General features: G+C 41.4%; 1 protein-coding gene across 5 annotated transcripts in view; it reads right to left on the bottom strand.

Moving 5' to 3' along the window:
• The window catches only part of FGGY (FGGY carbohydrate kinase domain containing), a 442,861-nt gene that overhangs the window by 371,820 nt on the left and 49,885 nt on the right, over positions 1–21,156 (bottom strand). For 3 of the 5 annotated variants that reach the window (XM_033225064.1, XM_033225061.1, XM_033225062.1), the window contains one exon: positions 20,130–20,281. The exons of the other annotated variants lie outside the window; for them this stretch is intronic. In XM_033225064.1, coding sequence (XP_033080955.1) covers positions 20,130–20,258 — 129 coding nt within the window. In that variant the 5' untranslated portion in view covers positions 20,259–20,281. The remainder of the gene's footprint in view (positions 1–20,129; positions 20,282–21,156) is intronic. 5 annotated transcript variants of the gene reach the window in all.

The raw sequence follows: 21,156 nt of genomic DNA, 5'->3' as shown, positions 1-21,156 counted from the left end.
GGCAGCTACTGCAATGACACCAGGGTCAAGGGGCAGCATGAGAAGATAGGCATGACCAGTTACAAAGGGTTATCCAAGTAATCTACTATTTAATTCCAAAGGGATTCTATCCGGGTTATCTGCTGTGAGCAGTAAATAAAAGGGAGGGAACAGCTCCCTAATTTCCCACTCAATAAATAGTACTGCCTGCACATTCCAAGTACTCACGCTGTTGTTGTCCAGCACAACTACCCAAGAAAGAGCAAGACCTTATCCTCACTATATGTTCAAGACTCCAAATTAGGGCCCAGGCCGATAGCCCAGAGAGAAAATATGTTTCAGGAAGAGACGTAATCTTCAATGTCATTCTTAAAAGAAATATGCTGGAAGCATGGAGTAGGTCATAAACCCCAGCCAGAAACTTCTCAGAATGAATAAAACAATTGTGTGTTTCAAACTCCCATGCACAGAGACAGAACACCAGAAATATTTCAAGTTAGATAGGCAGATAAGCTGAGAGGTCTGCACTACTAGAGGCATCTTTCTAAAAACATAAAGCTTCCCATTCCATTCCTTTATTAAAGATGGTTCAATATCTCCTCATGGCCTAGAATCCCATTTTAACTCTGTAGTCTGGCTCTCAGGACACTTAACCTGGCTCCAAGTTGGCTGTGATCATTATGATGATGACTTTCTGGGTTCATCTCCTAACACCTTCCATTCGGTTCTCACCTCTTTTACTTTCCCAAATACATTACTCTGTTTCAGCTGGTATCTCTATTTGAATTGACTTTCCCATCTTCTCCCCTTAGCAAACCTCCGCCTTTGATTCAAATTCAGCTCAGATGTTTTCTGTGAATCTGTCCATCCCATGCTGTATCCTAATTATTCATTCATATACCTAAATCTACCTCGAAATGACAAACTTCTGAAGGGCAAGAGCCAAGTCTAACTCATGAAAAAAAAAAATGCAGAGTTTCAGGAGATATAAGAAAACCTAAAGCCAGGTCCATTCGAGAGAAAGATATACACAAAGGAAGAGATAATTAATAAGATGATATATGACAATAACGTAATTAGCCTGATACCAAGGTTTGATGAGTCAGCCTCATAACGTTATTGTAATATTTTGTGTGTGGCCATATATCTGCTTCTAATGAGTAATCACAGACAGGGCTCAGAGGAGGGAAAGGGTTTGGGACCTGGGGAGGCTAGAAAAGGCTTCCGGGGAGAGATGCAAACAGAGGCCCAAAGGTCAAGTGGAATAAATATTTATGTCACTGCCAAGAAAGATCCAAGAAACAAAAATCTGAATAGACAAGACACATTACCCCCATTAGATGAGGATTTGTTTAACGGTAACATCATAGAATTTATTTGTAAAATGAAATAATTCCATTGTATAATTTATTTAATTTTCAAAAACTGGATTTACATGCATCCCTTTCCCCCTCTTTCCTCCCCCTGGAGGGCTTTGCTCTTCTTGTACGAAAAAAAAACTTACAATCCACACTAGAGTTGACTTCCCAACCATAAAATATGTTATCATTTTAATGAAAACTGATCTTGTTTAGCAAAGCTGACTCTACCCAGGAGTGTGACACCACTGTACATATTAGGAAAACAAGGCTGCAGTAGATGGGGTCTAAGAACTTTGGAGTCTGGCAGACCTGATTTTGGTTACCATTCTCACCATTTAACAGCTGTGTAGCTTTAGGCAAATTAATTTATTTAAGCCCAAGTTTCCTCAAAGCTACATTCCCAGCATCTTCCCCCAAGGATGCTGTGAGAATTAAATGAAATAATATAAAGTACCTGATAAGTCAACAAGATTCACTCTTCTGCTACAGAGCTTCACAGTTTTCAAAGCACTTGGACATGCATGATCTCATCTGACCTGTGTAATTCTTCAAGGCAGGGAAGGCAAGGAGTCAGAAAACTATGCTTGCAGATTATGAACCTAAAGCCCAGGAAGGGACCAAGATTATCTCCAGGTCCCACACAACGGGTAAATGGAAAGTCAGACCAAAATTTGCATTGCTAATGCCCAGCCCAACGTTTGAGTTCAGTCGTCGGCCTCTCTAAAACATAATATAATGCAGAAGTGCATTTCTTATTGGAGGAGATGAGAGAGATGCCACAGTGATCTGGATCAAACAATGCCTTGTGGGTGGTACTATCTATGGGAGAGAGGGAGACAGCCCTAATAGGAAGAGAAAGCTTTGGAAAGGGTGAACAGGTCTTGGAGCAGACATGAAAGAAAGTCAAAGACTGGGACCAGCGGAGGGATGAGGAAGTCTTCCTCAACATCTCACTCTCCTGGACCTTCTCATGCCCTTCTCATCAGTGCTTTTCTGTCTCCTTCATGGGCTCCTTTTCTTTAGCTGCTCTTTAAATGTTGATGCTCCCCAGGGATCTTACCTCATCCAAATGTTCTTCTCACTGTTTCCATGCTCCCCAAGAAATATCAGTCAGTCCTGTGACTCTAACCAACTACACGCTGAATAACATGCCAAATCTCAAACTCCAATTCAAACTCTCCTCTGAGACATGTCTCCTGGATGTCCCACTGCACCTCCAACTCAACACGTCCAAGACAGAATCTGCTATCTTCCCCCAAGTGTGTTCCTCCTCCTTGATTTCCAATGCCAGTTGATCCAGTTACCAAAGGAGTCATCTTCTGCCTCTTCTCTTGTTCCTTACATTCAATCACCATTCTAATTTCAACTCCCAATTAATTCACGAAGAGGTGCCCACCTCATCACCCTGTATTAGGGTTCTTCATAGAAACAGAAGCAATAGCGTGTATATGGCTGTGTGTGTACACATTTAGGACTCAACTCTGGTGTTCCTACTCAATGAAATCACCCATGACCTCCCTATGCTGAGTTAGATGCTCTTATGCTAGGCCCTTATAGTACCCTGTGAATATCCCTATCACTGCATTTCCCATCATCTGTTCATTTGTCTGTCTCTCTCACTACACTGAAAGCTCCTCAAAGGCAAGAGCGATGTTTTTTATTAAATATCTCTACTCCTAGGACATAGCATTGTGTCTGATCTATAGATGATGAGTCATGTTGGCTAATGAATGAATAAATGAATGAATGAGCAGACATGTATAAGCCAAATGAAAGTCTGCAGAAATAAAAGTAAGGAATGAATGGATAAATGAATGAGGTTGTGAATAAAAACTGTCCCAGTTTCTCTTCTTTCATTCAAGCTAATGGCTTTTCTCAGTCTGTTTCAGAGCAGAGATATAGTCTAGGCAAGTCAGACTGCCAGGAAGATAAATTTCTCCTCTCAGGGTGAGCAGGTCCTTTGGAGAAGTTTCATTTTAATTGGAAAATGGATTCATTCACTTCCTGGCTTGGACTCCCAGGTCAGTGCAGCAACACTGAATGGCTGCCAAGTACCAATAGAGAGGGGGGCTGCAGTGGGGAGAGTGCTCCATCAAATGTTGAGCGCTCTGGGACACCTGAGGATAACCTGGCATCCGTTCCAAGCTGGCTCACACAGATGCCCCTTCTTCTTTCTTCCCAAATGTCCTTCAACCCAAACTTAATCATCTCCAACCCGTAAAGGACACGTGTACTTTACTGTTCCAACTGGCATTTCTTTGGAGCCTATTTGGGTATGTGCATCCTTACTTGTTCATTTACACCACTGTTGCAGAGTTCCACTGTGATTTCCTGCCGGGCACGGACAAAGGCCACAACTCAAAAGTTCCTTCACAACTCAAGTAGTAGAATAAGATCACAACTTAAACTCTTCCTTATGATGATCCCTAACAGTCCAACCTCACAGAAAATATTTCTAGGAACATTTCTTGCATGTTTTGCCACAGGTCCTGGAAGAGGGCACTGGTTCTTTGTGATGGTTCCCAGCTTCCTCTTTAGCCTCATCTCTCAACACCTTCACCTGTCAGCATCTCTGCAGTCCCTGATTCTCCATACAGACTGGTCCAGAGCCAGAATGTAAGAGTGAATATCCTGGCTCTAGTACTTTGTAGCTATGTGGCCTTGAGCAAGCTACTCAACTACTCTTTATCTCAATTTCCTCATTCTATAAAAATTACTGAGGACAATAATAGTGCCTATGCCATAGGGTTGATGGGGGATCAAATGAACAAATATATGTAATCTATTTACAGCACCTAGCACATAGTAAGCACTTTTTACTTATGATTGTTTTTATTATTACTTAGAATGTCACTTTCACTACATCTTTCCCTCTTCAGGAAAGAGTAGGTGCTTTAGAGTCTGACACACCTTAGTCCAAATGTTGGTTCTCCTACTTATTGGTGGTGTTATTTCTGACTAGCGGTCACCTAATGTCTATGAGTCTCACTTTGTTCATTTGCAGCAACATTTAACTCAAAGATTGTTAGCCGAATTCAATTCAGTGAGATTATACATGTTCATGTGCCCATCCTTGTATACTCCTAGTAAACCTTAGTTTCCTCGGCAATCCTTGTTCTTTTCAAATTATGTGTGGGCCTGTCTCTTCTACTAGACTCTTAGCTCTTTTTTAGGAAAGAACTATAATTTGTTCATCTATTTCCCTAGAATTAGCATCAAATAACTATTTTTCAAGTAAAATATTTCTTGATTGTGCAAAAAATGGTCTGTCAGTCCTGGTTGTGGCCAACTATGTGCTAGGTATGCTCAAAGAAGATGAAAGGCAGGAATATACTTCCAATCCTCAGGTTAGTTACCAGCTAGGTGGAACAACGAATCTATGCATATGAAACATGCAGGAAGAATGTATAAATAGCACAGAATAATTCAAGTTCTAAAATATATTAATTTATAAACTATGGATTCTATATGATCACGAAGGAGACAGTGCTGTGGGAAGAAGGTAAGTAAGGGGGTTACTTAGGAGGCAGTGTCAGATCTGCATGTAGAGGGAAGGCAAAGACTGAGGAAGATGGGATGGAGGTCAGTCCACATTGAGGCAACGGCCTGAGTAAAAGTGCAGGGAGAAGCATCAGCAGCATCCATGGCCATGGAGAAGGAACTATGAGAAGGTCAGTCTGAGAGACCTGTGTTGAGAAGTAATAAGAGGTAAATCTGGTTTATATTAGATACTTGGGACAGAAGAATGGGAGCCACCATCAGTCCTTGTGTGGAGAGTGTTTTGTGAACACAGTTTTAGGAATGTTAGGACAGCAATAACCTAGTGGGAAGCCCAGAGGAGAGAAGAAATAAGAGGCAGGAGGATGCATCCCTGTATACATTTCTGATACAGATGGAGGAGAAAGGGCAGAGCAAATGGAAAGAATGGAAAACGGAGACAAAAGAAGCAGCATAGGAAAGAAAATGAAACAAGAAAAATTAAATAGGAGAAAGAAGAGGAAAATAAAGACAAAAACAAAAGATGAACAAAGAGAATGGGGTGAAGAAAAAGAACAGCTTAAACATGAGATGTGAATAAAATGTGTGGGAAACAACAGCAGGACCATGACAATGTCCCCAGCAAGACAAAGCATCGAGAAGGGAGGGCAGAAACCAGCCGTGTTCATGGTCTGCACACTGTCTTTCCTCTAGATGAATGAAGTCATGGCTGATGTCACTGCCTCTGAGTCACACACCACCCCTCACCACCCAAGAGAGGTGGAAAGGGCCCTGTCTAGTATTCAGTCCCACCCTCTTGGACAAGTGGGGTTAATTCACTGCTTTATTCTCACGCACACTGTCTAGTTTTGAGACAACTGAAACGAGGAGAGCTGCTCTGTCTGCCCAGGGAGGACGTGAGTACTCAAAGCTCAACTTCTACGCAGTTCTCAGGTCCAGGTCCTTGAGATAGAAGAGTCGGGAAAAGTGTCTGGCCTTTCTCTGATTGTGGCTAAGGCGAACTGGCTCCATCCCATGAGGTCCCCCTTCAGCCCCGCAAAAAATCCTGTAATTAATAGCACGGAATATATAAAAGGGACTTAAAGGAACTTTTGACGGACTCACAGAGCTTCTTGCAGTCTAAGCTCTCACCATACTGTATTTGCAGCCCCACAGAGATCTCATTTCCACAGACTGCCACCAGACTACCTTTCACACTGTGTCACCTCAACTGCTCATTACCCAATTCCAATTCATCCACTGGCCCACAACCTACATATTACCTCCCCATGCCCCTCGATCCTAACTGGGCTGTATTTCTAGAGTAACCCGAGTTCCCATTGGACTAATACTGTACTGTGACTTTATCTCTTATCTCCTTTCTAGAATACGAGCATCTGGGAATAACGACTCTGTTTTCTTTACTACTATATTCCAATATTTAACAAAGTATCTGGAACAAAACAAATTTTCAATAAATATTCGCTGAATGAATGAATGTCCTTGAACAACTCTGGCAGGAACTTGTTAGCACCACAATATTTTTATTTCTAAAACACACACCCATTTTTACAGCCATCATTCTGAGAACTTCGTGAAGGACACCCTGTAAGGTATTAATAATAATGCAAGTGGAACTGCCCTGGAAGCATTTGCTCAGTGGGTCCTCGGGATGGATTCACTGTCTCCAGCTCCTCTGCTCTCCTAAGCTTTGATTTCTGAGCTACTGTAGAAACAGCACAGGCTGGAGTTAGATCTGAGGTGGGCCCCAGCTTTAGCCACTCAGTAGCTGCATGAGGTACGTGTCTCTCAGACTGTTCCCACCCACTAAAACAGGAATAATACCCTCTTCCCAAGTCGTCCGGACGATTAAAAAGCACCATTTTAAAAATTGCCTACCCTTCAAACAATGTGAATTCCTTTTCCCTTCACTCTTAGATTTCTTACCTGCCTCTAAAGGTAAGTATATGAAAAATAGACCTTACTAATTTTCTTTCCAAAAATCAACTTTTTCTATCACTATCATCTGAAAATCTATCGCTACCACCCACATTCTACAATTTACCAAATACCTTCTGATACATAACACTACATCAACACAATTTTTTAGACAGAAAACTAAGGCCCATAAATGAACTGAATTGCCCAGATGATGCAGATAATAGGTAGAAAGCCTGGGGGAAAGCCCTGGCCACTTGAACTCCAAACTCAGTACTCCTTCACCACTCTCCAGCTGCTGCTTCCCAGGACATGGGAGGTGCTCAGTAAATACTTACACAGTGATTCACTCTCTCTCTCAGGTCCGTGGGCTTGACTGTGACCCCCATCCAAAGCCAAGCCACACAGTCTCATGCCAAGACAACTGCAGTAGGCTTTATTCTAGTCCCTGGTTCTCTTCTCATCTCTCTCAGGTTCACAGGATGCCAGTGCTGAAGGAGAGTTTCAGGGCTTACACGCACCAGTTGTTCCCAAATGCCAGAACAGGGACTGGTGATAGTCCAGGACCAATAATTTTCACTAATCAGTGGTGAAACAATTGTAATAATAATAAAAATGATAGAAAAATAAAGTCCTTATTATTAATAAAATTATGAATAATTAATCAGTGACATGACAGAGAGATTGTATTTCCTAATTGCTTGTTTTGCTTTGCTTGGGTAAGCATCAATACTCTACACATGTAGCATTACTGAGAAAAAAAATGTACGTCCATGCCACGGTTCAGACCCTTTAGCAAAGCCACAATGAGAAACAGAGGCCAGGTAGGATAGAGCCACTTAGGCAGCTCTCTAATTTCCTCTGAATATTCCCTCACTTTGCATTTTTGAGCCAAAAGCCACTGATCATTAAGATTATACGCCTAGAAGCTACACTGATGTAGTTTTTCCAGGGGGCATACGCATGGGTATTGACAGGGCCACAGAGTTGAGATCAGGCGTCTTTTTATTACTGAACACTCACAAGTTTATCTAACCCATAGCCTCTCCATATAGGGAGGATTCAGAGAGACAAGAGCCTTTATAGGAATCCAGAGTGGCCATGCTGGATGAACAGACAAGCCTCCAGGGAAGTCTTAACTATGTCAGCACTTCCAGGATCCCTGGGTTCAGAAGAGGTAAGGAACTCATTCCATCATTTAGTCACTCTTTCTCATTACAAATACGTCAGGGGAATGCAAAGAAGAGGACAAAGCCCGCTCTTGGAGAGGTAGCTATAATGTCCTGCGGCACAAACAAAAGAGGCTCTGGGTCAGAGTTTGCGTAGTGGTGGGAAACAGATCTCACCCAGTCTCAAGTATGATTCTTTCATTTTGAGTCTAACTTTGAACAGCTGAACTTTTAATAACTTTGATAATGTTTTATTCTAGAGTTCATATTTGCCTTAAAAATTTATGCCAAACAAATGTGTTATCTGGGATTTTTAACTTAAACCATCAGAAGTGGCTTTCTCTAATCAAAGTGAAGTAATAATAATAAAAATGATAGAAAAATAAAGCCATTATTAAGAAAACAGTGAATAATTAATCAGTTAAATGAGAGCACTTTTATTTTCTAATTGCTTGCTTTGCTTTACTTAGGTAAGCTCCAATGATGTCTTATCTGTAGACAGGGGTACCTGTGTGATAACGGCTGGTGTCTCACCAGCTCACCTTTACAGTAATTTTTCAAATTCATTTCTTAGAGTCAGAAACCTGGGTTTGTATTCCAACACTGCCAGAGGTAATAGAGTTGATAAGTGGCCATCTACTTAATTCCCTCCATTCCCAATTTCTTCATCTGCAAAGCAAGTGATAACATCTACCTCATAGGATTTTCATAAGAATAAATGGGATAGAAGATTTAAAAGCACACAGTGGATATTTAATAAAGTCTAGTACAGGTGTTGACCATGTATGTAGATAGCAATAAAACAAAGTCAATATCTTAACTAAAATGTATTTAATATTTCAGAAATGTAAACAACTTTTAATATTTCAAAATGCTTTCCCAAGTGTAACGATCTCCCAACTTATTCCAAAAATGTAAGCTGGATAGAGGAACAGAGAGATGGTAACAACATAAGTCCTAAAGCAAGGACAGTAAATGTCCAATGCAGGCTCTAGGTGATGGCTCTGAGTATTCACTGTAAAATGTTTTCAACTTTTCTGTAGGTTTGAAATTTTGATAATAAAACATGGCGGGCAGGCGGGGGGAGGGGGCGGCAGTAATGGCTTTCACAGCCTCTCGCTCTTGGTACTAGATATGGGAACTCCTTGAGATAAAGGGTGAGCTTGGCTTCCTCCTTTCCTCACCATCACCAGGCACAGTACTTTGTACATAGCAGTTACCAGACAAAAGTTTGTTTCACTTATTAAATAAATATATCCCTACAATAACAGAACAATTATTGTCATTTTGGATAACCAGAAAAAAGAAGGTAAAACCAGCCCAGGTGTTCAGAGAAATGATATTTACTTACTCCTCCAAAAGACTAACATTTTACATGTCTTTGGACTTCTAGCCTGCTACCTTCCTTGCCTCAGTGGACATCCATTGACTCCGAGCCTCTAGATTTCCAAGCTGATAGTTTACATGCTATGAGTTACTACATTACAACACACATTAAATGCATTGTCTCTTTCAGTGTTGTTTCTATAAAGACAGTATTTTCCTCCAGTAAGTGTGACTTACATTTTAGCCACTGTGAGAAACGAATTTTGTTCAATTTTTGATTGACACAGAATCATACCATGCAGGCATAAGGCAAGCCTAACTTCACAGCCCTTCCTCACATCTCTCTGGTTACACTAATGACTCCTAGAGGCGGTCAACATCCCTGCAGAGCCGTCAAGAAGACTGGCAGCAGGTAAGCCAGGCATGTGGTCTTCAGTACTACAGTCACATGGTTGGCTCCTGGCTGGCCAGGGGACATGAATTCATTTAGTAAATGTTTATTGAGGATTTTTTCAATGCCAAACACAGTGTTTGGTTCTGGGGATATAAAACAGTAAGGTATGAAGAGACAGATTTTTTCCCTACTTTTATGGAGCTGAAAATCCACCAACCCAAATGAGGAAGAAAAATGGTACAGCAGAGACACACACACACACACACACACACATACATACACACACACACCAGAATTTAGAGCCAAAAGGATCTTCATTAAGATCCAAGGGCCTTCATTTGGCTCCAGTTTAAGCCCAAAGGACCTTCACCAAGATTTGATACCTGTAGAGAAGTCATTTCATCTCTTTGAGGCTTGTCTTCATCTGTAATATGTGAGAAGTAGTAATATTTATCCCACAAGGTCATGTAATAGATCATATAAAGGAAATATTTATGAAAGTCTGCCATAGCCATAAAGTCAAATTTTTAAAAGTATTATAATAATAGCTGACATTTATTAAATGTTATAAGATATCTGGCCAAGAACTTTTTTTCTTTCGTCTGCCTTTTAAAAATTACTTTGCTGGACTATAAAACTAAAAGAATGCAACACATATTTGGTATAAATCAAATATGCAAATACAGGATAATAAGGAAGGGATTCACTGTCCAGGTAGATGAAGGCAAGCCATCAGCCTCAACATTCTGTGTATTTAGTTACAAGTCTAGTACCCACCCTGGAGAGAAAATCCATAACACACGCCCTAACAGCAGCTGACAATACTGTCTGCCTTCCTTAAAGGCTGGGAGGAATCCGGACCAATATACAGGGCCCTGGTATAAACATTCTAAAGAGAGTCTTTTTGATTGAGAAGATGAGTCTTGGATTCTCCTGAGGAGGGAAGGGAGCAACTTAAAGGGGTATCCATTACAGTAGTCCAAAGACACAGTGGAGAGGCCCAGAGGAGTTACTGTCTCAGTCTAGAGCCTTCATTTTGCCTACAAAATAAGCTGTGACTCAGGTAACAGGACTGCAGCCAAGGGGTGGCTCTAGGATGGAAAGGAACAGTAATGCTCAAATCTCCTTTTCCACAGTGAGGAAGAGAAAATTAACTTATGTCGGGCATGCAGTGAGCCTTTAGTTTGGAATGAAATGATTGGACAAACGCACCCAGCATTCAAAAATGGCATGAGATGGTTTAGTAAGTTCATCCACTCATTCATCGACCCATCAAAATATATACTAAGTTATTAATGTTAGAATTTAAACAGTGCTCTAGAGGCTAAGGACACTGGGATAAATAAAGCACAATGTAATGCAATTAAATTCTAGGGTAGAGATAAGCATAGAATGCCACAGGGGACAGAGGGTAGGACCCTAAATCAACACTAAGTCAAGGAAGGCTTTCTGAGGGAAGTGAAGGCTGGGTTTTGAACTATTATTAAAAGTTTTCCGGCCGAGACGGGCGGATCACGAGGTCAGGAGATCGAGACCATCCTGGCTAACATGGTGAAACCCCGTCTCTACTAAAAATACAAAAAACTAGCCGGGCGAGGTGGCGGGCGCCTGTAGTCCCAGCTACTCGGGAGGCTGAGGCAGGAGAATGGCGTGAACCCGGGAGGCGGAGCTTGCAGTGAGCCAAGATTGCGCCACTGCACTCCAGTCTGGGCGACAGAGCGAGACTCTGCCTCAAAAAAAAAAAAAAAGTTTTCCTTCCTGGTGAAGGAAGAAATTACTATAAGTTTGCCAGGCAGAAGGAAAAACCTGAGCAAAGACCCAGAGGTGTGAGAGAACACGGGCATGGAATCATGAGAGCCCTGGACCAAGAAATTTGCCATCTAGAATGCCTTTCCACTTCTCTAAGTGCTTGCTAGAGGAAAAGTAATGATAGATTCCTTGAATACATTCCCACACCTAAGTCTCAAATTCAAGTGCTCAGAGGGGTAGGGCTGAAAAAGGAAATGAGTGCAGCAGGCTGGGTGGGGACTGCTGCAAAATGAAGAATGCTGACCCCTTCTAAAGAAGGCGGCCTCTATTCAGCTCCAGCCAATCCCTTTCGCATGCAAGTGTGGACCCTGTATTACCAGGTTCTTTCATTATTTATTCAGGAAAATAAATAATCTGAATTTTCAGATAACATTTCTCAATTTTTAAATATTGGAACTAATTTAAAATTGTTTATTTTTTTTTAAAAGCACATGGTAGGTCAAACTAAAGCTGTCTGGGGACCAGATCCAGCCAGTGGTCTGCCAGCCTGTAGCCCTGGCAAGTGGGAAGAAATGAGTGCCCTTTAAAAGCAGGCAGTAAGAGGCAATAGTTAGAGCCCAGGAGCTGGAGGCAGACTGGACTAGGTGAGAATCTGGGCTCTACAACTTACCTCTGTGTAGCTTTGGGGATGCTACTTAAGTCCTCTGAGTCTTGGCTTCCTCATACTGCCATACAGATACAGTAAAACAGCATGCTGTTATACTATGTCACTAAAGGGCAGAGATGAAATTCTCCCTGTGAAATCCCTAGCATGGTGCTTTTTAGGAAAATAAGCCCAAAAAGAAAAAAAAAAAAAAATCGCTTGCTCAATAATGAAGTGTTGTCAACCAGAAAGGTTAGCTATGACTACAAGCTTTGAATGGAAAATTACTATGTAATAAAAGCATGAGCATTGTGCTAAAACAGTAGCAAACTATTCCAACCATGGAGAGTGTACCAGTATTAATGGTTTTTTGTTGTGTATATGGCCAGTCTTTTTTTCTGTACTGATAGTTTCTTAAAACAAATGTATTTATAAGACTGTTCATTAGTCTTCTAACTTTTCTTCCCTTTAACACTACAGTATGAACTTTGTTGTTGCTATACAAATATTTACTATCTACCTAGCACATATGCCAGAATGATTTTTTCAAAGTCATAAAACATATTGTGTCACACCCATGTTTAAAACCCATCAACCATTTCCCACTGTTCTTGGAATAAAACCCAAACTCCTGCCCCTGGCCTCAAGGCTGTTCACGTGGCAGCCCTTGCCCACTTCGCCAAACCCCCTCCTACGCCTCTGTGCCTTGCTCATACCCTCCTGGCCCAGCTGACCTCCTCTGCTGATCTCATGAGGTGCTTTCCTCCCCCGCAGTGAATCTGTTGCTCCTCCTTCCTATCTCATCATTCAGGTCAAACAAAAACTCCCAAGAGAGGCCCACACTAGCCATGCCAAATCTGTTCATCTGTGTTTTTCCTTCATAGCATTTTCCAGAAAACAAAATCACTTTGTGTGTGTCTATTTTCTGCCTCTCTACACTAGACTCTTAAGTTCCCAGAAGCCTACCCCAGGGCCCTTGTCCCACTCATTCATCTTGGCATCCCCAGTGCCCAGCACAGTGCCTCTCACACAGGAGACACTCAATATTTCTTAAATGAAACAATGAAGCTACTGACCATTGTTCACAGCCTCAGATCCTCCCAAAGCCATCACCCACAAATGTCTTCCCTGCACTAGTTTATGTAAAGCCTGCAAAGCAAATGCTGGAAGAGGCAGTAGAGCAAAATGGTGATGAGCCCATACACTGGATGTGAAATGCCAAACTTCAAATCCCAGCCTTGCCGCTTATTAGCTGAGTGACCTTGGGCAAGTTGCTTAAAGTCTCTGTGGCTGTTTCCTCATCTGTAAAAGACAATAATTAGGCCAGGCACAGTGGCTCACACCTGTAATCCCAGCATTCTGGGAGGCCGAGGAGGGTGGATCACTTGAACTCAGGAGTTTGAGACCAGCCTGGGCAACATGGCAAAACCCCATCTCTACAAAAAAATACACAAATTAGCTGGGTATGGTGGCGTGTGCCTGTAGTCCCAGTTACTCAGGAGGCTGGGGTGGGAGAGCCACTCAAGCCTGGGAGGCAAAGGTTCCAATGAGCCAAGATTGTGAGACTGTACTCCAATCTGGGTGACAGAGCCAGACCCTATCTCAATAAAAAAAAAAAAAAGAAAGAAAGAAAGAAAAAGAAAAGAAAAAGACAATAATTATAGGGTAACTGTGAGAAATAAATGAATTATCATGGGTAAAATGCTTAGAAAAGTACTAGATGTATTAACAAGCACTGCATACACTTTAGCTCTTATTTTCATCTATTTTCTTGTTCTGCTCTTACTGCTTGGTTGCTCTGTACCTTTATTCTTTAACTAGACTGTAATTTCTTGGTGGCAGAGACCACTTCTGGATTCCCACACTGAACGTGCACAGGTTCCCATAAGGTAGCAGATGGGGGAACAGAGCTAATGGTGCAGCTCTTGACATGGGTTTGCTTACATAGTATGAGACCACAAGTAAGTTATTTACCATTTTGAGCTTCATCTGGTAAAATAAAAAGAGATAATATCTGTCCCACAGACTGGTGTAAAGATTAAATAAAATAACTCTTGTGAAGTAAAAACATTCTGGGGCTGGTGGCATTGGTAAATGTTAAGGGAAACAAGTGGAAGGTACTCAGGTAAGTTAATCAGCTTCACAGTTCGAAGTTGGCCGCCTCTGGCATAGGTATTACACATGGCCACATAGGATGTAGGTGATTCAAATAAATGAATGACTGAAAATACGTTCTGTGCTCTTCTATTCTCTATTTTCTATGATTGTCTCTGGAAACCTTGATGATGGTTTCTAGAATTTTCCTGAATAAAACAGGAAAAAACATATCACTCATTATGACCAGCCCCATGAAACAAGATATTTTAGTCTTTAAAATTATCTCAGTTAGTGATAGGATGTTACTGAAATGCACATCAGTAGAAACAAGCCCTTTTAAACACAATGATAATGAAAATAAAGTACTACTGGAATATCTATTATATAAGCCACTTTACAAATATCTCACTAACTCATAACTCTACAAGACTAATACTATTGTCCTTATTTTATAGCTCAGCACACTGAGACTCAGAGAAGTTGATTTTAGCTTGTCCAAGATCCCACAATTGGTAAGTGGTACAGAAAGATTTAAATGTAAGTGTGTTTGGCTCCAAATCCTATACTTTTTTGCATACATTTGTGTTATATCTCCTAAAGTTCCTCAATATCTTGTATTAGTGCTACTGCTAAGACCTGATGAACACAGTTGAATAGTAATTAGACAGTAACTAACTAAGAAAGACTAGTTTCCACCATACTGCCATCTATTTAAATGGTGACATTTCAAGGAAAGAAACTCATATTGTCTATCTTTCATGAAGTTTCAAGATTAGACCAAGATTAGACCAAGATAGAGAAAAGATGTTATTATATCATCAACAAGAGTGACAAAATAAGGCCAAATAAGGTTTTAAAAATTAGCTTTGGCCAGCCTCTCCTGTTACAGAAAGAACTAGAAGAACCAGGTTTCCCTGACCTGCAGCAGGGTTTTCTTTTCAGCAGTTCCTACTGCAAAGCACTCAAGTGGCAGCTTCCACAGCTAGCAGGAAGTTATCAAGCCACCTCTCTAGCCATCCAAACCCCCAGGTTCCCCCAAAGAATCTACCAATTGGAGAATCATTTCCTCATTTTCCCAGGATGTTATCAGGAAGACAGAAGCACAGGGGCACGGACAGGGGAGAGAGAAGCAGCAGGTATTTCCTGAACCCATCAACAAAATCCTGTGACATTACAGACAGTTGGTTCTGAACTTTGGAATAAGCAAGGAAAATCTCAAACTATAAAATCATTAGCTTTCTGCTCTGCTGACAATGGCAAAAGGGGAAATGAGTTAAAAGACAGCTTGGAAGATCTCCATGTAGCCCCTACAAGTCATGTTAATTCTCTTCCATTAACACTGAGCTGTCAGGATCCACATCAGCTCACCAATTCTCTTGACCTTCCTCAGTCTGCACCTTGTTACCCTACAATGTTTCATGTTTATAAAGATAGGAGACCCCAGCAGCTCAAGCCTGACAGAACTTAATTTACATTTGGCCTTCATTAAGATGAGAGTCAGAATCATTGAGACCAAATGGAAAAGCCAGACTGCTGGGGGTTATGAAAAATTCAAATGGCATTTTTCCTTTTATCTGACAATTCTTATTAAGGAGACAAATGTCAACCTGAAACACATAAACTTTAAATGAAAAGGACATGATTAAATTCCATATTTGCAGGACTAGGACCCAGGTGACTTTGCCCAAGAGCTATGGTGGTCCTAGTACATCTCAAGACAGATAAAACCCCAAATTCTACCCAACTCCCTCTGACATCCGACTCTAGGCAAAGGACAAGGAGAAGACAAATGACAGCAATAACAAAGTGAGTGGTCAGCTCTGACTCACTCCTCACAGCCAATCAGTCTCAATGTCCTATTGATATTATCCTCTAAAAATTTCTAGGACCCATCTCCTTCCAACTCACAGTGCCTAATTCAGGTCTCATTAGTTCTCCCATGGAGTACTGCAACAGCCCCTTATTGAGTTACGGAGTCATTCAAATTATTCAGAAAATATGTACTGAGTACCTACTACGCACCAGCCATTTGGTTAGGGACCGAGACATAGCAAAGAACAAGGTGGATATGATCTCTATCCTCCTGCAGATTACAATGGTTGGAGCAAGCATTATATAAATCACCACAAAAACTGACGTAGCACTATAATTTATGAAAGATATAATGAAGTAAAATTAAGAGTGTAGTAACAAGAGACTCTGATGTATTTGACGGTCAGGAAAGGCTTTTTAAGAGAGCAAAAATAAAACTGAAACCTAAATGATGAGGAAGAATCAGCGGTGAGAAGAGGGAAGAATACTGTGGGTGAAAGACTCAGCACTGTCAAGACAGGGGTCAGCAAACTTTTCATCTGTTGGTCCAGATAGTACATATATATTCTGCCCTGTAGGCCATATAGTCTCTGTCTCAACCACTCAACTGTCACTGTAATGTGAAAACAGACATAAACAACACATAAATGGATGAGTGTGGCTGTGTTCCAATCAAACTTTACTTATGGCCGTTAAAATTTTAATTTCCTATTATTTTCATAAGTCACAAAATATCATTCTTTTGATTCTTTCTTAACCACTTGAAAATGTAAAACCATTTACATTTTCTCAAGCCATCAAATAATAGGCAGTAGGCCAGATTTGGCCTGGGTGCCATAGTCTGCCAACCTCTAGCCAAGACTCATGTAGCAAAGAACTCTAAGTGGATCCCTGTGGATGGGATATAGTGAGCTAGGAGGTAAAAGACAAAGAGTGAGGAGAGAGGAGGAGGTAAAAATGACATCATGCACCATTTTGTAGTCCATGTTTCAGTTTCTGGAATTTATCTAATAAAACAATGCAAAGCCATCAGAGTGCTATCATCAGAAGAATGAGAAAACTCTAGTTCTTACCTCCCTACACACATTTTCTCACCCCAATCCAATCTCCACATGTCTGCCAGTTACCTAAGCCCGCCCCTCCCTTGCTTAACAATCATCAACCAATCCCTATCACCAATTAAGCCCTTAAAAAGCCGAACTCAGACTATTTACCTGGCCTCATCTCCTGCTATGCTTGCTGAAGCACCCCAGCTCATGCCCTGGGACTCACCTACCATATCACAGATGAATCACAGTCTCTCTTCAGAATGTCCTTCCTATCTTCTCTGCTAGGCAAAACCTCCACTCATATCTTGAGGTTCCTGTCAAACTATTGCCTCTAGGAAGCAAATCCTTTTTCCCAAAGCACTTTGTATATTGCTATATCACAGTGCATAGTATATTTGATGGCTCTGTTTTCATCTCATTCCTGCATCCACCCCATTCCTTACGCTCCCCCACCACTATCCCTAGTGGACTCTGTGCTGCTCAATGGTAAGATTGAGTCCTTATTGTCCCCATGTCCCCAGTGCCTATCGCACTTGCTGGTTCATAGTTGAGCTCAGTACAGACTTCAAGAATTAAAGAATGAAGAAAGAGTAAAAACATGACAGCTTGATAAACTTAGAACACAGAATCTCATGTTTTTATTCTGAACGTGCACTCAAGCAGCTCTACTGAAGCTATCAAACTTTCCTGTGTCTCCCATCATAGCATTAAAAACAAAGGTACCATTCCCTGACTCCGCACAAGTGGATGCTTTTCAGCATAGGGGAACAGAGCTTTTGGAATTAAAAGTGGTTTCACAAGTTTCCAGCCCAGTAACATTAGCATCACCTGTGAACTTGTGTTAGCAATACAAATTCTCCAATTTTCAGTCCCTATCCCAGGACTACTGAATCAGAAACTATAGTTCAGCAAGATCTCCAGGTGATTCATTTATATGTTAAAGTCTGAGAAGCACTATAGCCCTCCTGGTCAGGCTTTAAGAAAATGCTAAAACTGACTTAGAAATCTCTTTAATTTTGATTTTGCAACCACATTAAAGCCAAAGGAATTCTCAGCAAGAATTCCTGTACATGCTTACCCAAACATACCCACACTGGAGGCTTACTCAGAAAATTCTGAAAGAAAATTGAATTTTTAAAATAAATTAATAGAAGATGCTCTCAGAGGGTCACAAACATTGCCATGTAATCTAGATATTAACTATTTCCTATGGGATTTACTTAGTGCAGTTTTATCTCAAGTGCGAGATGGTAAGAATCCTGAGAGGTTCGTGCCAGATATGCATTTAGATCTCCTGGGATAGAGGCTGGAGCTGGCCATGTGGCACGTGCTCTAGAAGGCCCTGACATTGAACCAACGACCCTCTGCCCAATCCTCTTTGCTTAACTCAGTATAACTCTTCTTTCTATGTTGCTAAAAAAGGTGATATATCCAATCCAAACCTGTTGATATAGCAACAAGTTTCGGCCAAGTTGAAGAAGACCACTGCCATCATTCCTGGTCCTACCCCAAGAGCCAGGCTTCATGGAGGGATTTTACTACTGCATGACATGATGGAATAAGCTGAGATTTGGGGCCCAGCAAACATGGATTTAAATTCTGGCTTGATCACCTGTTTGGGAAAGCCTCCTCAGGATCAGTTTCCCATGCTATCTACCAGGCAGAGATTGTTAGGATTAAAATCAACTAATGCTTATACAACTCAAAGCAGGGTACCGGGCAGTGCAGAACAGTTCTTTATTCAAATATTGTGTTTCAGCATATATCCGAGTCAGGTTTTCAAACTGGTTAATACAACTCTCCCACTTTACAGATGAAAAAAAGTGAGGTCTGAGATAAGAAGTGCTTTGACCAAAGCATACAATTGACAGCAGAGTCAGAATTAGATTCTTGAAAACTCCTGACTCCCAAGAAACTCTGTCAAACTTTTAGCAACCACAGAAGCCTTTATGTAGATTAAAACCTACAAAACAGCTCAATATCTGAAACAGCTAAGAAGCCAAGCCTGCTTTGATTGCTGAAGCCCTTCTTTCCTACTACTCTCCTGCCCCATGATGGCAATCCTTAGGCACCTTCTCAGCACCCTAAGCTCTCCCCATCTCCATTCACAATCTGAGTAATAGATGACTCAGCCCACCTGAAATCTCAGAGCCAGTAAATGAATCACAGGTCATGCCCATTAGATGGATTCTCTATTTCTCCAGACCACCTAGAGGTTTTCAAGTCCTTGAGGTTCCCGAAGGACTTGAACTTTCTCACACATCCATCTCTAATGGGAACCATTAAGCTGACATCACCATTCTCCACACTTCATAAAGGAGTCCTCACATCTGGAAATGGAAACCACCTGCAAGTGCTTTGACCAGAGATTGCCATATCATTTAAGGATGAGAAACTCGAGTGCAGGTGGGATGAGAAAGGGGCAGCCTAAGATGTCAATAAGGCCAAATATTAATAAGTTGGGGCTAAAAGTGTACAGACTAGGAAGGTCCTGATCAGAAGATATGGACTTAAATCCCATCTCTGCTGCTTTCTCACTGGAATGGTAATTAATCTCTCTGAACTCCAGTAGAATACCAGGTATTAAAAGAATTGATTTTGGATGGCTGGGCACAGTGGCTCACACCTATAATCACATCACTTTTGCATGATCACATAAGGCCAGGAGTTTGAAATCAGCCTAGCCAACACAGTGAGACTAAGTATCCACAAAAGAAACATTTTAAAATTTGAAAAAACCATTTTGGAATCAGCCAGTGTTAGGTTCAAATTCTGGTTCTGTCACATATTTTTCACTTTGAGTGAGTTGTTTTATCTCTATGAACATTCGTTTTCTTGTCTACAAAACAGACACCCTAAAGTAAACACCACACATGAAAACACTTCATAGGGCTGTTGGCCTTCAAAGAGATAACGTGTACAATACTTGTCACAGTGCCTGGTATGAGTTAGGCACATAAAAACAGGTGTGATTTAACTGCACTGTAATCAATAAAATGGGATCAACGTTCCTCCTAGTTGCTGGGAAAAAATCAAATGGAACTGATTTTAGCAGGGTGCCTGGTACATACAGATCCACAATAAAAGGGATCCTCTACTATTGTTGGTATCTTCTCTTAGACTCTATGCACTCACCTCTTTCAGCCACAGAAGCTTCGGGGCCTGCATTTCCACAGACATCACCCCCCCGACGTACTGGAGGACGCTGTGCTTGGTCTCGTTGATCCTATTGACCTGACTGACTGCTCGATGGTCCAGCCACATGATGACATTTCGATGGGAATCCTCTAGCAGAAACGAGAGGGAGATGCAGATAGACACACATTCTCTTCCTTCTAATTCAAGGAAACAATTATGGATTCCCAAGACCAAAGTGCTATGTACTTTCTATAATTTTATGTATCAAGAATGAGCAAAATGAAAGGACACCAGCAAGGCTGATGAATGCACTGTCCCCAGGCCTGGAATCTCCCCTCCAGTCATGTGTTCTCTGACCATAACCTTAGAATAAATGTCTACATTAAAAGCCGAAAAAAATCTACCAATTAATTATATTATCCAGTATTCTCTCTCAACTTCTTTTTTTTTTTTTTTTTTGAGGCGGAGTCTCGCTCTGTCGCCGGACTGGAGTGCAGTGGCCGGATCTCAGCTCACTGCAAGCTCCGCCTCCCGGGTTTACGCCACTCTCCTGCCTCAGCCTCCCGAGTAGCTGGGACTACAGGCGCCCGCCACCTCGCCCGGCTAGTTTTTTTGTATTTTTAGTAGAGACGGGGTTTCACCGTGTTAGCCAGGATGGTCTCGATCTCCTGACCTCGTGATCCGCCCATCTCGGCCTCCCAAAGTGCTGGGATTACAGGCTTGAGCCACCGCGCCCGGCCTCTCTCTCAACTTCTTCTCTTCCTTTCTTATCCCTTCTGTTCTAGAAAAACTTTTCTGGGTATACATTCGGGAAAGGCATCTATGAAATAAGACTACAGCAATACTTTCTCTTTTTAAGATCTGTCTCCTTTAAATATGGATAAATACTTTGATGGTATAATACATCTAATAGCTACACAATGGCATTTAACTGCTTATATTCCCACTTTTTCTGGTCACTTTAATTAAAATTAGTTCATTTAGGTGTTTTTTTCCCTCATTTGGTTGGTTGGTTTGTTGGCGT

This window comes from Trachypithecus francoisi, unplaced genomic scaffold, assembly GCF_009764315.1.
Source record: "Trachypithecus francoisi isolate TF-2019V2 unplaced genomic scaffold, Tfra_2.0 Lachesis_group12, whole genome shotgun sequence".
NCBI lineage: Eukaryota > Metazoa > Chordata > Mammalia > Primates > Cercopithecidae > Trachypithecus > Trachypithecus francoisi.
Note: the sequence above shows the minus strand (reverse complement) of the source record. Positions and strands in the feature narration are given on the sequence as shown.